This window comes from Sceloporus occidentalis, unplaced genomic scaffold (assembly GCF_023333645.1).
Source record: "Sceloporus occidentalis isolate IW3139 unplaced genomic scaffold, rSceOcc1.0.p SCAF_25, whole genome shotgun sequence".
Taxonomy (NCBI): Eukaryota; Metazoa; Chordata; class Lepidosauria; order Squamata; family Phrynosomatidae; genus Sceloporus; species Sceloporus occidentalis.
Genome location: NW_028317005.1, coordinates 4472429 through 4487426, shown reverse-complemented (window position 1 = coordinate 4487426; position 14998 = coordinate 4472429). Strand labels below are relative to the sequence as shown.

At 39.0% G+C, this 14998-nt stretch overlaps 1 protein-coding gene across 1 annotated transcript in view; it reads left to right on the top strand.

Annotated features, from left to right (window-relative positions):
- Positions 1 to 206: 206 nt before the first annotated feature.
- The window catches only part of LOC149300281 (dedicator of cytokinesis protein 10-like), an 84627-nt gene continuing 69835 nt past the window's right edge, over positions 207 to 14998 (top strand). The window contains exon 1 of the mRNA XM_089485277.1: positions 207 to 368. Within this exon, the coding sequence (XP_089341403.1) occupies positions 207 to 368 (162 nt within the window). The remainder of the gene's footprint in view (positions 369 to 14998) is intronic.

The following is a 14998-nucleotide window of genomic DNA, read 5'->3' as shown; positions in this document are numbered from 1 at the left end:
CAAGTGTTCGGTTACAGTGGATGAAGCTTTTTCCTTCGGCTGCATCCAAGCTCTTTAGTTCTGATCAGATGATCAGGGCAGCAGGAACTGATTGGCGAGCCGCCTGGCTGCAGCTGTAATGTAGGCTGCTCTCGGGGACAAGGAACCACTGTTTTACAAACATAGCATCAACACAGAAGTTATTTTGTGGGTTTCACGATGCAGATATGGGCTGTGCTGCCAGCATTGTTCTGCTTCAAGCCTTTCGCTCTGTGGTACAGAGGAGCTGTCCCCATATTTGCACCAGACGGCAAGAGGATTTGTCACATGAAATTGTGCTACAGGATGAAGTGGATATTATAAGCAGACCAAGAACTCTGATCATAATGGTACGGTATGCCTTAGCAGTCCATGGCAGGGGAGAAGGGATTAGATGCTACAGGGGCTCTCATCATTTATGAATAGTAGGATGCACACAGACGTAATCTGATTATGCAGAATTCTGACACATCCACAAATGTTGTGTTGTTGTCTTTTAAGTCTTTTAACTAATGCTGTCGGTACCTTATGTAATAGCATTTTGTCTTGTTATCTTCCTACCGCAGCTACGGAGGGCTTTGCTCCACCGAGATCATCTATTATTAAGGGGTTACAAGTTTTTTTTTATTCTGCAGCTTCTAAATAATCGAATTTGCGCTGATTACATAGAATTGAAAGTAAACATGGGGATTTGTGATACAATTGGGTACAGAAGTACACAAAATATTATGGCTGCTGTTGATGCAACATGGTGTCACGCAGCATAGTTTTTCTGGATCCTGTGATGTTCTAACCTATTTTGTATGATTTTGGGATAAAAGTAATCTCTGCTGCTTTTTGTGAAGTGAATGCTGGTGATCACTGCATGATTTTACTGTCTGCATCCCACAGGCCCTGTTCTAATGCATCCATTTAACTATTAAGGCATTTCGAAGTGATTTTTGTTAATGTGTGATATATTAGCATAGGGCCTTTTAAAAGGAACAGCGACACCAGTGCTAATATTTGTGTTAGATGTAACAGTACAGGTCGTGGATAAATATTCATGAGTCTTTTGACTCCTAACACTGCTGACGGAAATAAAATAAAAATAAACCAGTTAAAATCAAATGAGAAAAACAAGTCTTGAATATTCTAATTTCTTTAATCAGAATGCCACATCGTGCAGGTTGGTTGAGATAGCTTCATTTGCACCCAGTTGAAATTGCACCTTCTTATATACTGCTTCATACCTTTTATGTTGTGATGATAGGACCTTGCCGATGTTTTTTTTCCAGGCAAAATGGTTTTAAAATTACTAGATCAGCAGAGCACAGAGAATTTACAAATAATGTAAATCAGCTTGATTCATTGTCTGTTTTTAATTTACACCAGTCATTCGATACTGTACTGTCTGTCCTCAGGCACCCCAAACTCCCTCTTCCATACAACATGCCAACATGCATGTGTTTTTGATGCTGAAAGTATTGATGTGTAAAATGTGAGATGTACAGTATGTATGTACGTATGTATATATATATAAACACAGAGTGTTTTGTATTCCCGTAACAGCAGTGTCTGTGAATAGACTTTGTAGTAGATGCGTAGGTGCACATTGTATCACAGTGAGACATTGCAGAATACACAGTAAGTCAGGAGAAGGATCATAGTCTCTGAGCAGAAGGAAGCCAATGACAAGTCTTTCTATATATATTATGACATGTGTTATTTGCTAGTGCTAGTGTGTAGGCTTGTGTTGTTTGTTAGTATTTTCCTTGGAATAAGGGTTTGATCAGAGGCACAGATCTGTTATTTTTACTGCTGCCTTGCGGATCCATATTGTCTGTAGCTGACTGTATGATATCATATCCCTGAGCCTTCAATTTTGGCTACACAGAAGGAGACACACTGGGGCCCTTAAGACGTCTTGGAGAAAGCCTTCTGCTCTTTAATTAAATGCCACCTGAACCTGTTGAGTTGTGATCAATATATATCTAAAAGAGTACTTTGGGTAAACATCATACCCAACTATGTTCCCCCTTCCATCCCCTATGCCGTTTTATCATGGGGGTTAATATACACAGAGACCCCTTTTCCCTTCACCCTGGTTGCAGCCGTATGGAGGGCTTTACCCCCCAAAATAAAAAAAAATATTATTTTTTAACAAAAATCCCTGCCCACCCAACTGTTGCAAAATAAATCATTGCTAGATAGCAGCATATTTTAATATACATAACCTTTTTACTTGCAATTGAACCTCTCATTTTCACTGTCCTCCTGGCCTCAAGAAGTGCATTGAACTATATTGAAAAATAGTATCTGACAACAGCCCATTTTTCCTGGTGTAAACATTAATCAGTCCGGCCTCTCGTCTTTGATTTAGGATAGCTTAATGCCTATCCCAAGCATGTTTAAATTCCCTTACTGTATTAGCCTCTACCACTTCTACTGGGAGGCTGTTCCATTTATCTACCCCCTCTCAGGAAGGTAAAACTTCCTTACATTAGATCTAATCCCCTAACCCTCTGGTTTTAGAGATTATCTTCTTGTTCTAATATTTGTCTGAAATGAACCTCGCTCCCTTTATAAATATACAGTAAGTATCTCTATCACATCTCTTCCCTCTCTTGTCTCCTCGAAACTATACATTTAGATTCCTTAGTCTTTCCTGATAATTTCTATTCAGCATATCTTTCATCATTTTAGTTGCCCTCCTTTGAACTCTCCAATGTGTCAATATCCTTCTGGAGATGGGCTCTCCTGAACTTTACACAATATTCTAGGTGGGGTCTGACCAGGGATCTTCCCTATTCCTGCTACAAATGCCTCTAGCTACGCAACTTTAGTACAGCCCACACAAGTTTCTGGAGCTGGCATCCATTCATATTACTTTAAATCACAAATATCCATCTACTTTAAATCACAAATAGTTCACATATAAACAATGATATGTTGTTACTTTATTACATTTACAGAAAAAAGTATTTGTAGATATTTCATGAAGTATTAAGATTAATATGATTTTTTTGTCATTATTTCCATTATAGTCTCTAGGTAAACATCTATGATTTCACTGTAAATCCATTAATGTTGCATTTACATTGATAACCAATATTGCAGACGCACAGAATATAGATAACTGGTCTGCCCTTTGACTGCTTGCTTCTAACCTCAGTATTTGATTATGACTGTACTAATATTTTAATACAGTGTTTGATAATAGAAATGTTATGCTCTCAGCCCTATTCTTCATTTAGGCTTTACTCTTATTTTTTTCCAATCTAAAAAGTGCATTTCTGTATTTATTTGCCACTTTCATTTCTGCGTCATCTGGATGTCATCCCTGAAATTAAGACACAAGCCAATGCAGTGGTTGGCATCTGATGAACTTAGTATGGCAACTCTGTGTTAAGGGTTTTTGCTGTTCTAGAATTACAAATGGAAGACAAAGCTAAGCATAATTTATTCAAAAATCTGTGGAATTGTATTCCTGTTCTTGCTCTTAAACTGATATACGCAGAAAAAATATTTCATGCTTACATACCTCACTGTTTGTATATACACATATGCCACTATGCCACACAAACTATAGTCTTGGAGCTTTTACCTATTGTGACATGTTGCACATACCTAGGCCACAAGCTGATCATGCGTAAAATGGTATGGAATAATACAGTTATAGATTTTAGTACCAGATTTTTTTTCCTTACAATTTTACTAGAAGCATAAAAGGTGGAGGACCCTAAACCTACTTTGTAACACAAAGGAGTCTGACAAGTGTAAGCATGTGCTGTTAAACAGTCATTGCTTGAACACAGTCTATGCCAAAGTATAGCAGATCCTTCACACATCAGAAGGTTCTTTTTCCCCTTATTTTAGCTTATTTTAACCAACTTTAAGAGGGACAGTCCACCGTTGGAACCCAAATCACTCTTTTCTCCTTGGATCTCATTAATTTTTAGAAGCTCATAATATTTGGTGGGTAAAAACAAAATCGGTGTGTATAAAAGCAACAGAAAATGACATTTTAATAATATTTATTGGGCAACTTAATCCAGCTTGATATTAGGAAAATTATTTTTCCAGTTTGGATTTTTTTTGCTTTATTCATTCATATTATTATAGATTATATACTTTACTTGCTGCAGGATGATTACAGATGAAGCAGTGAAATGTGTTGCTGTAATTAAAATTAATGTCTTTCCATGAACAAAATTAATTATACACCTGGAGAAATCAAGGAATGGGGAAGTGGCTGTTTTAATTAAAATAGTTATTTTTCCTATTTACCTGTCTAATCATGTAAACTCTGCTTATTTGCCAGGGACGTGAACGTTAGCAAGTTAAGATATTATTTCTGAGCACCTTAATTTTCATCTTAAGTATACCATCAAGCCTCTTTTTGGAATACAAATTGATCCTAGTCTTTAAAAATAGGTCCAGGGATTTTAAACACATAAGCCCATGGGTCAGGTTATGAACTGCCCTTCCCATGCCATCTGAAATATATAAACATGAACTGAGAGCACTATGACAGCGGTTGCAGTGACGTCCTCTCCCCCTACCGAAGGATCGGTGAGATGACGTCACCGCAAGCACTGCCATATTGCCTTAAGGATTAAGTGCAGATGTTTCCCTAAGCTTTAATTATAACAATTTTTATAATTAGTTTCCACGCCTCACAATTTTAAAATAGACAGGTCATTTAATCAAAAGCCATGCATTTTTCATCTACGTAAAAGTTATATTTTCAGAGGCTCCTCATGCTGTTGTACTCAATGTTTAGGCCAACAACTCACCCTCAAATTACTTCAGATTAAACTTTTCAAAGCCCTTAATAGTACATACAGTATACTGGGTTGTGTAAATTCATGCAGGTTAAAATCTCTATGAACTAATTAGATTTGAAGACTTTTTGCAGAAAGTAGTAAGTTGAGAAAAATATTTTGGTTTTATTTCCAACCTGCCCCCCCAGTTATGCCCCCTATATGCCACTGTTCCCCATGGACGCAGACAACCCCCGCTGCTAACCGCACCTCCTTCCGGCTGCAGCGTAACTTGTCATCTACACGCTGCCCTGGCTACACACCGGGGACTCAGAAGCACCGGTAAGTGGGGTGGGGGGGCAGGAGGATCCAGGTCCCCTGCAGCTGCGGGGGATCTGGATCTTAGTCGTCTCATAGTCAGACCTATTTGAGGTCTGATTATAAGACGACCCCGATTATAAGACGAGGGGTAATTTTCAGAGCATTTGCTCTGAAAAAAACCTCGTCTTATCATCGAGCAAATACGGTATATCCTCTTTTTCTAACATTTCTCATCATTTGAAATAAACTTCACTTCCCTTAAATTCTTTTAAGTATTTAAATGTTTCTATGACATCTACATTATATCTTCTTTCATCCAAGATACATTTATATATACACATATAGACACATTTTGTCTAGTTTACCTGTATTCATTGCTGTCACATTTGACTCTGCTCCCTTTACTTGATAAATGGGTTGCAGTCTGCTGAAAAAAAAACCTTCAGTTTTCAAGTAGTTTTCTAAGAAAGTCATATATTTTCTCAAACTGAAAGCTATTATATAAAAAAAGGGTTTGGTGCTTCCTTTTTTCCCATACAGACTTGATGGCATTATTGTAAAATACCCAGCATAATATGCTTTTTATTTGAGCTCTGTACTTTGCATTAGGGAAAGTATATTGTCAACCTAACTGGTCTCATCACCTAAAACTGAGGGTGTCGAAGCTGCTGCTTAGGTCCCACTTTACGCACTGGCCCTTGCAGCAAAGCAGCATAGAATGTTGTCCACAGATATGGTGCCCCCTGTGGTGTAGGGAGAGCAGGGTAGCACAGGTTTTGACAAATTCGTTTGGATCTAGGAGCCAGACAAAAATGTAGGAGACAGATTTTATTAAAATTATAACTAACATACACTGACTTACTCTAACACCATACAGTAACAGACACTTATGCGCAATCATGCTAACGCCATACACTAAAACACACACTATATGCTGACACACACTCACACAGTAACACAACACCATATGCTCATACACATTAACACCACACTTAAACACTATATCAAACACTATACATGCACTGACTCTAGCAATATACATTCACTCACACAGTAACTCTGGCAATATACATACACACACACTGACTCTAATATAGCACACACACACACACACACACACATACATGCACTAACCCCTCACCTCTTCCTCTTACTTCCTCAGACCCCCCCCCCCCCCTCCACTGCATGCAAGCTCTCTGCCACTGTCTTTTTTGGTCATGTAAATACAATGTCCTTATTATATATCGTATTTAAACCCAACACATAACTGTAATGACATACGTAGCTGACAGTGACCATACGGATGCATGGAATGCATATGCTACCTCTCCCAGGTGCCAGGAAGTGATTTCTAGTCACTAAGGCGACCTGGCGCCTGGGATTTGTGGAGCCCAGGGGTAAAATGTGCCCTTTCAGCACAGATCTCTCTTCTCCTCCTGCCTGCGAGTAGTTTGCCTCAGCATTGACCCGTTGATTTCTGCCCTGGGTACAGGCAACCTGCTAGCACCAGGTCAAGAGAAATCTGGTGGACAGTTCTCTCTGCTGTCTGATGCACCATCAAGCAGCAGGACCACTAGTCTTGTTGGAGCAGCGGCCGGGTTATGGCTGCACCATGTACAACCCCAGTATGTACGCCAGTCAAATTTATTATTTTTTGCAATGTGTGCCAGTAGTACATTAATACAGGTATAGGGATGAATTTTATAGATTGAATGTAAAAAGCCTACTCGTGGTTCTTAACCTGCACCAAAGCAAAGTAAATGGTTTCCCATTCTATATTAACAGAAAGGAGTCAGGTGTTTTGTTTAGTAATTACACCGCATGTTTCCTTTATGTCTAATAATTACATTTAGACATGTTTCTGACATTTTTTACTAACGGTAATTGTCTGTCTTTAGATAATATAATTATCATTAGTGAAGACTGGTAGATTACATCTGCTTTCATGTATGCTCTTTGGAGGTCACCCTTCATTTGACATTCTTTAGGCTCACTTTATGGACTCTTTGCACGACAGTCAGAAACAATTATAAAACCATAAATGTTAACCGATTATTATTCATAATTTATTACAATATACTTATACCTTCCAAACATTCTGAGCTAGCAGAATCATCATGGCACTAAATAGTGACATTAAGGTTTAATTACTAAAGTAGGAGTTGTCAGGAGAGTTTGCAGTTGTAGTTTCCGTTCTCTGAAATCACTATGCGTTACCTAGGGCTGTCCCTGGCATTTTTTCTGCAAGAAGGGTTGAGCTGGCCCTGCATAATGCATAGTTCAATTTTCAAGAACACGTACAGATCAAACTATGCTTTTTTTACAGGTCCATCCAAACTATTCTTGGAACACACTGTAACTGAGGTTGTGCCTTTATAATATATAGCAAAGAGTCAACTCACTCTTTAGTGAATAAGCCCCAGGGGGCCCAGACGCTTTTGATTCGCAAAAAGAGTCTATCCCTCCTTAAGAAGCACACTTTGGGAGGTATGCTGTGTGCTCATGATAGTACTTGGTGTGAAATGTAAAACACTTGTGGTTTGTAGTTTTATGCCAGACCGGATACAGTGGGTTTTAGTAAAGCACAAAGCTAGGAGAGTCTGCAACAACAGGAGACTCGGAGCTTCATATACACAGAACATGTATGTCATTAAACTGACACATTTCATTAACAACTTGTTCCATCTAATTACTCTGAGCTTCACAATCGTAATAGAACTCTGTGTGGGAAACTCCGCTCCTTGTAAGACTTGTAAGCTAATTGGTTTTGGGACCCTTAAATGGCCAGTATTCTAGGGTAAAAGGAAAAGTCACACATATTGTGCCCAGTATGGGCCAGTTTGTTAATAAACAATTAATAAACAAAGGTACACAACATTTTGGCATTCCTTGTTGTAAATGCTACTTTCTAATTTTTTTTTTTACGTAGTATGTTCTTGTCAGTCTGTATGACAGGGATATTTTTGTATTGTGTTGCAAGCTGCAGAATGCATAGATTAGGGGGGTCTGAGCTCCAGGAAAATGGCAGTGACTGTGGAATGAGTAGGAGTCCGGTCTTGGCATGAGATGGACAGGCATCTGGCACAGACTGATTAACATGTGCAGTTTGTTCTCTGCACATCTGGAGCCGACAAGCAGCATCAGCTGAGCTCCTGATGTCATTTACCCGGCACACATGCAACCTCATTTTAATACAGAGGGTGTTGGCTGTTTTTTTTTAATTTTTTTAAATGTGGAGAAAAACCAATGACTGTTTATGGCAATAAGACTTTTTATTACAACTGGACACAGTTACATTCAGTATTTGCTGCCATTGAACCGTTGTTGTAGTCAATTCAAGGTATTGTTTCTATAAACACTATGAAAAGTTAAAATTCATGTTTTCTTATTCACTAAAAAAGTGAATCGAAATGAGAGCTGTAACTCATTTAATCACCAACCGTGACTTTTGCGAATTCATCAAAATATTCTATTGTTCAACCTGAATGTAACACTTTTCTAAGATAATGTAACATAAGAAACATTGTTTCACAAAATGTTTTTTTATTCAATTAACATTTTCCCCCATGTCAGGAACACTTAATTGTCATGTGACATAAAAGCAGGCATTGACAGGCTGTTGTCATAGAAACCAAAAAGCATTGGTATTCTATTTATGTGGTTAAACATCCAGAAGAAAGATTACAATCTCAGATCTAAGGTGCTTTTGTTTAGCGTTAAAGAGAATGCAATTAATGTCTTGTCTAACGCCTTCAAAGAGGATTTAACCCCTTAACGACAATTGCCGGTCCTGGCACGACACGGAAAAGCATGTGCTTTACGACAATTGACGTGCCAGGACCGGCACGTCTTTAAACAGGTGCAGAAAGCGATCTGTTTTCGCTTTCTGCACCCAAAAAACGTTGCTGAATGCCTCGACCTCGAGGCATTCAGCAACGCCGCGATCGGAACGAAGGGGCCATCTCTGGCCCCTCCACGGGGCGTCAACATCCGCCATACTTTGTATGGCGGCGGACGCCCGTTTTAAAAGCGTTTAGGAGGCGATCGACGATCGCCTCCTAAACTTAAATGGTGTCGCTGGAATGCCTCGATCAGGAGGCATCCAGCGACACCAAACACTTACCTTTCGATGGGCTGTGACCGCTCCGGAAAATCATTTCCCACTGATGTCACTATCAGGGGAACCTCCAAGTTGAAAAAAAATGTTGCAAATTTTTTTTTAAAAAGACAAAAAAATAAATATATATATATAAAAAATATATTTTTGTGAGCAAGTCCTAAAATTAGCATATTAGCTTAAAACAATTCTCGCATGGAAAGAGTTAAAATACTGGCATATTAAATGCCCGTGGGGTGTCTACTTTTAAAAAAGGTATGATTTGATGGGGTAAATTGAATTGGCCGGGTTCAACAACGTCCCAATTAACACCGGGGGAAGGAAAAATGCACACGTACCAAATGTGGCCTTTTAGTTCCCACAAAAATGACAAACCCATGCATGTGGGGTATCACTGTACTCAGGAGATGTTGCTGAACACATTATGGGGTGTCGTGTGACAGCGGCATATACCAGGAGCTGTAAATTCATACATAAAGTAGGTGTGTGTGGGAAAAATACACACACAAAAATACTACTGCAAACTTTGAAAACATGCTGGTGGTAAAATGTGTGCATGCAAAGAGTTAAAATACCAGCATTTAAAATACCCTGTGGTGTCTAGTTTTGAAAAATATATGGTTTTGTTGGGCACACTGAAATGGCCCGGCTCAAAGATGTACCAAATAGGGCATGGGCAGTGGATCCCCAAATGCCAAAGTTCAACATTGAAAAATGCGCATGCCCCAAATGTGGCCCTTTTGCCCCCAAACGGCCAGGCAAAATCATTCATGTGAGGTATCGCTGTACTCAGGAGATGTTGCTAAACACATATTGGGGTGTTTTGTGATAGTGACATATACGAGAACTTTTTAATTCATACCTGAAGTAAAATGTGTGTGGAAAACCAAATGCAAAAAAATGACTACCACAAAGTTTGACAAAGACTGGTGGTAGATATGATGCATGGAAAGAGTTAAAATACTAGCATTTGAAATACCCTGGGGTGTCTAGTTTTCAAAAATATATGGGTTTATTGGGCACACTGAAATGGCCCGACTCAAAGATGTACCAAATAGGGCATAGGCAGTGGATCCCCAAATGCCAAAGTTCAACATTGAAAAATGCGCATGCCCCAAATGTGGCCCTTTTGCCCCCAAACAGCCAGGCAAAATCATTCATGTGAGGTATCGCTGTACTCAGGAGATGTTGCTAAACACATATTGGGGTGTTTTGTGATAGTGACATAAACGAGAACCTTTTAATTCATACCTGAAGTAAAATGTGTGTGACAAAACAAAAGCAAAAAAATGACTACCACAAAGTTTGACAAAAACTGGTGGTAGATATGGTGCATGGAAATAGTTAAAATACTAGCATTTGGAATACCCTGGGCTGTCTAGTTTTCAAAAATATATGATTTGATGGGGTAAATTGCATTGGCCGGGTTCAAAGATACCCGAAATGGCACATGGGGGGAAGAATTACCAGATTTGGAAAAAATGGCTTTGAAATAGCAAAACGCTACCTGTACTTATTGCCCCATAATGTGTAGCAAAAAGCAAAAAAACATAAAAACATTGGGTATTTCTAAACTCAGGACAAATAGTAGAATCTATTTAGCAGGTTTTTTCATTACCTTTTATAGATGAGTAAAAGATTTTTCAACTAAAAGTTAGAAACAGTCATTTTTTTCTAAATTTTTCACCATATTTTATACTTTTTTTAGTAGTAAATAATATGATACAATCAAAACAATGTCATATAAAGAAAGCCCTTCTTGTCCTGAAAAAAACAATATCTAATGTGTGTGGGTTCAGTAAACGGGAAAGAAGAAAATTACAGCTAAACACAAGCAGCGCAGAAATGTTAAAAAGGCCATTGTCACGAAGGGTACAAAAAGTAAAATCAGCCTTTGTCACGAAGGGGTTAATGTAGTACCCTGTTACTGACACAAGTCTTCATTTCAGAAAAATCAGAATTACTCTTAAATCAATTAACTGTTATGTGTGAGCGCTTCATCAGGGGGTTGAATTGCCGTCCAAATGTGTACAAGAATAGTGATTATCTTAATTATACCTATGTGCTTAAGAATGTGCATGAAATTGAAATCCTAAAAGAGGATGTGAGCAATGCTGGTTTTTCTTCTTCCTCTCAGTAAGAGACTAAAGCATACTTCCCGTTCGAAAGTGTGCTTGATATCGTATGATGTACTTCAGTGTGACAGCACCTCAGGATCTGATCTAGGACTACCGAGATTTTATTTATGAGTTCAATAAGCTTGAGGGGGAAAGTTTTCAAGAGAGCACAATGCCCCGATTCATGGAAGAAAAGGAGGACCATTCGGAGGGTAAACCACGGAGAACTTCAGAGACTGAGCTGTGTAGGTGATGACGTGTATTGATCTATACTTCTGAGTTTGTCTGGCACTTTAATGCATATGATAGCTGACTATCAACTTATGTCACACTTATATCACACAATTAGCAGAATTTGTATACGTTTGGAGCTTTTCTAAAACTCCCCAGCTCTTTGGGTTTCAGGAGATGGGTTCGACTGTGTGCGTTGTTTACTTATGAGTGTACATGAGACTCAGTAAAAAGGGCGTTTCAGAAAGATAAGTAGCTTATATAATACATTCATTCCTTTTTTAGAGTATATATATTAAAGTATTTACTAAGTACTTAAATATGCGTTCCTCGTTAGTGAGGATGTTTGAGGTATTGGACTGGCCTTTAAATAATATTGAAGAGCAAGTAGTAAAGAGGTTGGTTGGGTTCCAGTGGGGATTATGTTTACTTTTATAAGCGGATTGCAATGCCTGTGTTATATTTACACAAAGCCTGCGCTTGATAATCAGCGTGTTTGTTTTTTGAAACATTTATTGTAAAAGTAAGTGACCATTTTACCTTCCCAAAGCAACTTTAGCATATCATTACAAATACCTTCCCCTCTCCACTTCTACCCTTACCACTGCTGCCTGAACCAGCTGGCACCAGTTACTTCATGTGTAGGAATACTCATTTAGATCCTAAGAACAGGAAGTCAATATGGCTGCTCTCATGTAGCACATATGTATTATATTTAGTAAACAGAATAACATGGTAGTGTACTGGTGCTGTGTTTGCAGAGCCTTGATGTAGCACATGGCTTGGGCAGAATTTCATTACTATGCTTTTTGCTACTGTGCTTCATTAAATGTATTCTATCAATAATAGCAGCTCAGTAGTTAGTTGGGTGTTTTCCCAGTCATCAGATTTGCAAATAAACACCTTTGTGCTTTTAGAAACTAGTCTGCAGTCCGAGTATGTAATCACTATGCAGGGGTGTGCAGGAGGCACAGAGTGGGGTCACATAATGGGTGTTATACAGATTAAGGAGCTTTGGGCCTTGAAGCAGTGACATAATTCCTCTGCGCCAGTGAGGTGTTGGAGAAGGTTTGTATGTGTGTAAGCGTATAGTGGTAGTAAAAGTGAATGTTACTGCCTATCTGAATAAATATTAAGGATTTGGTCCCATTATTCGGCCATATATTGCTTAGCTCCCCGCTATGTCAAAGTATCTCAAGTTAGGCGAGTCATGATTAGATTTCCTACCAAGGAGCTGGATCAGTGGGACTGCACCACATTTTAATCCACGAGACTCAAGTGATTGAAAGCCTTTTGTGGACAATATAAATAAGGCACCTGAAGGGCCGCTAACCATAATGTTTGGTCAGAACCTGCAGAAATGTACGTACAATAAAGCAAGATGTCAGGGCACACCCAGTAAACGCTATTTAAAAGCAGTCGGGGTATTGGTCCTGTTAGTATGGTGAAACTGTAAAACATATAGGCAGAGAATGTTGGCCCATGGCTAATGAAAATCAGAACTATTTTACACAGTTATTCTTACAAAACATATCTACATCCCGTGCCCTGGTTTAGGCGGTTTTCCAGCACTGGAATTTAATGGCAAGATTTACTTCGAAATAATGACTTTTGCAATATGATCAGTGTTATAGCCTGGTTTTCTGTCATGAGAACATTGTGGTCGTAGGTAATCGGGAGTTAGCTGTAAAGTTGTTTGGCCTGAATTCTGGTCTCCAGTATTACACAGGTTTGTTTTTAATGCGCAGGAAGATGAGAAAGCAGCTGTAGAGATATATGAAGAAAGTGGGCCGGTCTGATGATTCACATTTTCTTTTACATCGCATGGATGGCCGGGTCCGTCGCTTACCTGGAGAACACATGGCACCAGGATGCATCAATAGAGGCCCCACCTCGCAACTTACAGGACTTAAAGCATCTGCTGCTAACGTCTTGGTGCAGACACCACAGCAACCTTCAGAGGTCTAGTTGAGTCCATGCCTTGACAGGTCAAGGCTGTTTTGGTGGCAAAAGGGGGACCTATACAATATTAGGCAAGTGGTCATAATGTTATGGCTGATAAGTGTATGTGTATATAATGGCTGGACTGGCGATGATGGAGTAGCCCTGGAATTTTAGATTTGATGAGATATGTGCACTGTATGGTTTTATGTAGTGCGTGGTCAGGCATATTCAGCCAGTGAAGCTGCAGACTGGGTGAGTATGAGACGTCAATGGCCAGAGGCCCATCTAGATGACCAGTCACGGTGTGTAAAATTTTAACACAGGTGTCTTGAAATTATGATTGTAATTCATAGACTATGTCTCGATTTCCTTTTCCAGGACACCTTAGGGTGCACATTTCCATGCCTAAAGTACATGGGATGAGACAATCTACAAAGGAACACCCTGTTATACCCTTTTCTATGGGTGTGCATTGTCCTATTCGGCATAGACTTAACACACGTCTAGCTGAAACTCCACACCCAAAGTTCTGCGCTTCGCAGCATTTCTATTACACATTTTTAGGAATCAACATCAAGAATTATAACGCAATATACATGTCAGCCAATATTTACAGTCTGGCAAATAACGCTTTTATTTCATTCGATAGATCAAAGCACGATGAGATACACATCAGCTTTTTGCATTTCACTTTCCTTCCCAGTGGAACACACCCAAATGTTTATTTTTACATGTTTGGCTTTAACATTAGTAATCTGTTTATAGAATCCAGAAAATGAAATGTCAATATAGACATTTATGTTACTGTTTTTCAATGATGATTAAGAGTGGTTCTTCTAAACATATAATAGCAATTATATGTACATATGTACAGCTGAAACCAATAGAATCTTGTACATATCCTTCTAGATGGGAAATCCAAAAATTTTCATATCATTTTTTCCCAAAAGCGTTTAATGAAGGAAATCTGTGAGTTTCCATAAAAATTGCTTAAAAAAGTCCCTATGGCAGCACAATATTTTTTTTTTTAGCCATAGTGGCATTCAGTGGTTTTAGGGGGTGTGCGAACATATGCAAAAAATCTGCTCTTCTGGTGTTTAATACACTGGAGTCTGATTATTCACTGGGGGCCAGGGAGTCCCCTGATCTTTGGTCCCCCTAGGCACATGCCAACTTATTGCCATGACTAAATTTTATTGAAGTGAAAGCAAATTTGGTAAAGATGATACCTTTGGCTACCTGACGTATAATGGATTGCAAGATTTTGAGACTATATAGGCCTCTTCTTCAGGCATATAATACATTTGAAGCAGAAATGAATTTTATTGATGTGTCATCCTGTTTGAATAGCAAAATCCAGCCACAATGGGAAATCCATTAATGCTAATGTTTTCGGTGCTAGTGTGAGCATACCCACGTATACCACCTTGTACTCATACCTGGGAACTTCTCGGCTCCGGCTACCCAGGGCCTTTCTTTTGCGGGATGCGTCCAGGACTGTGCAC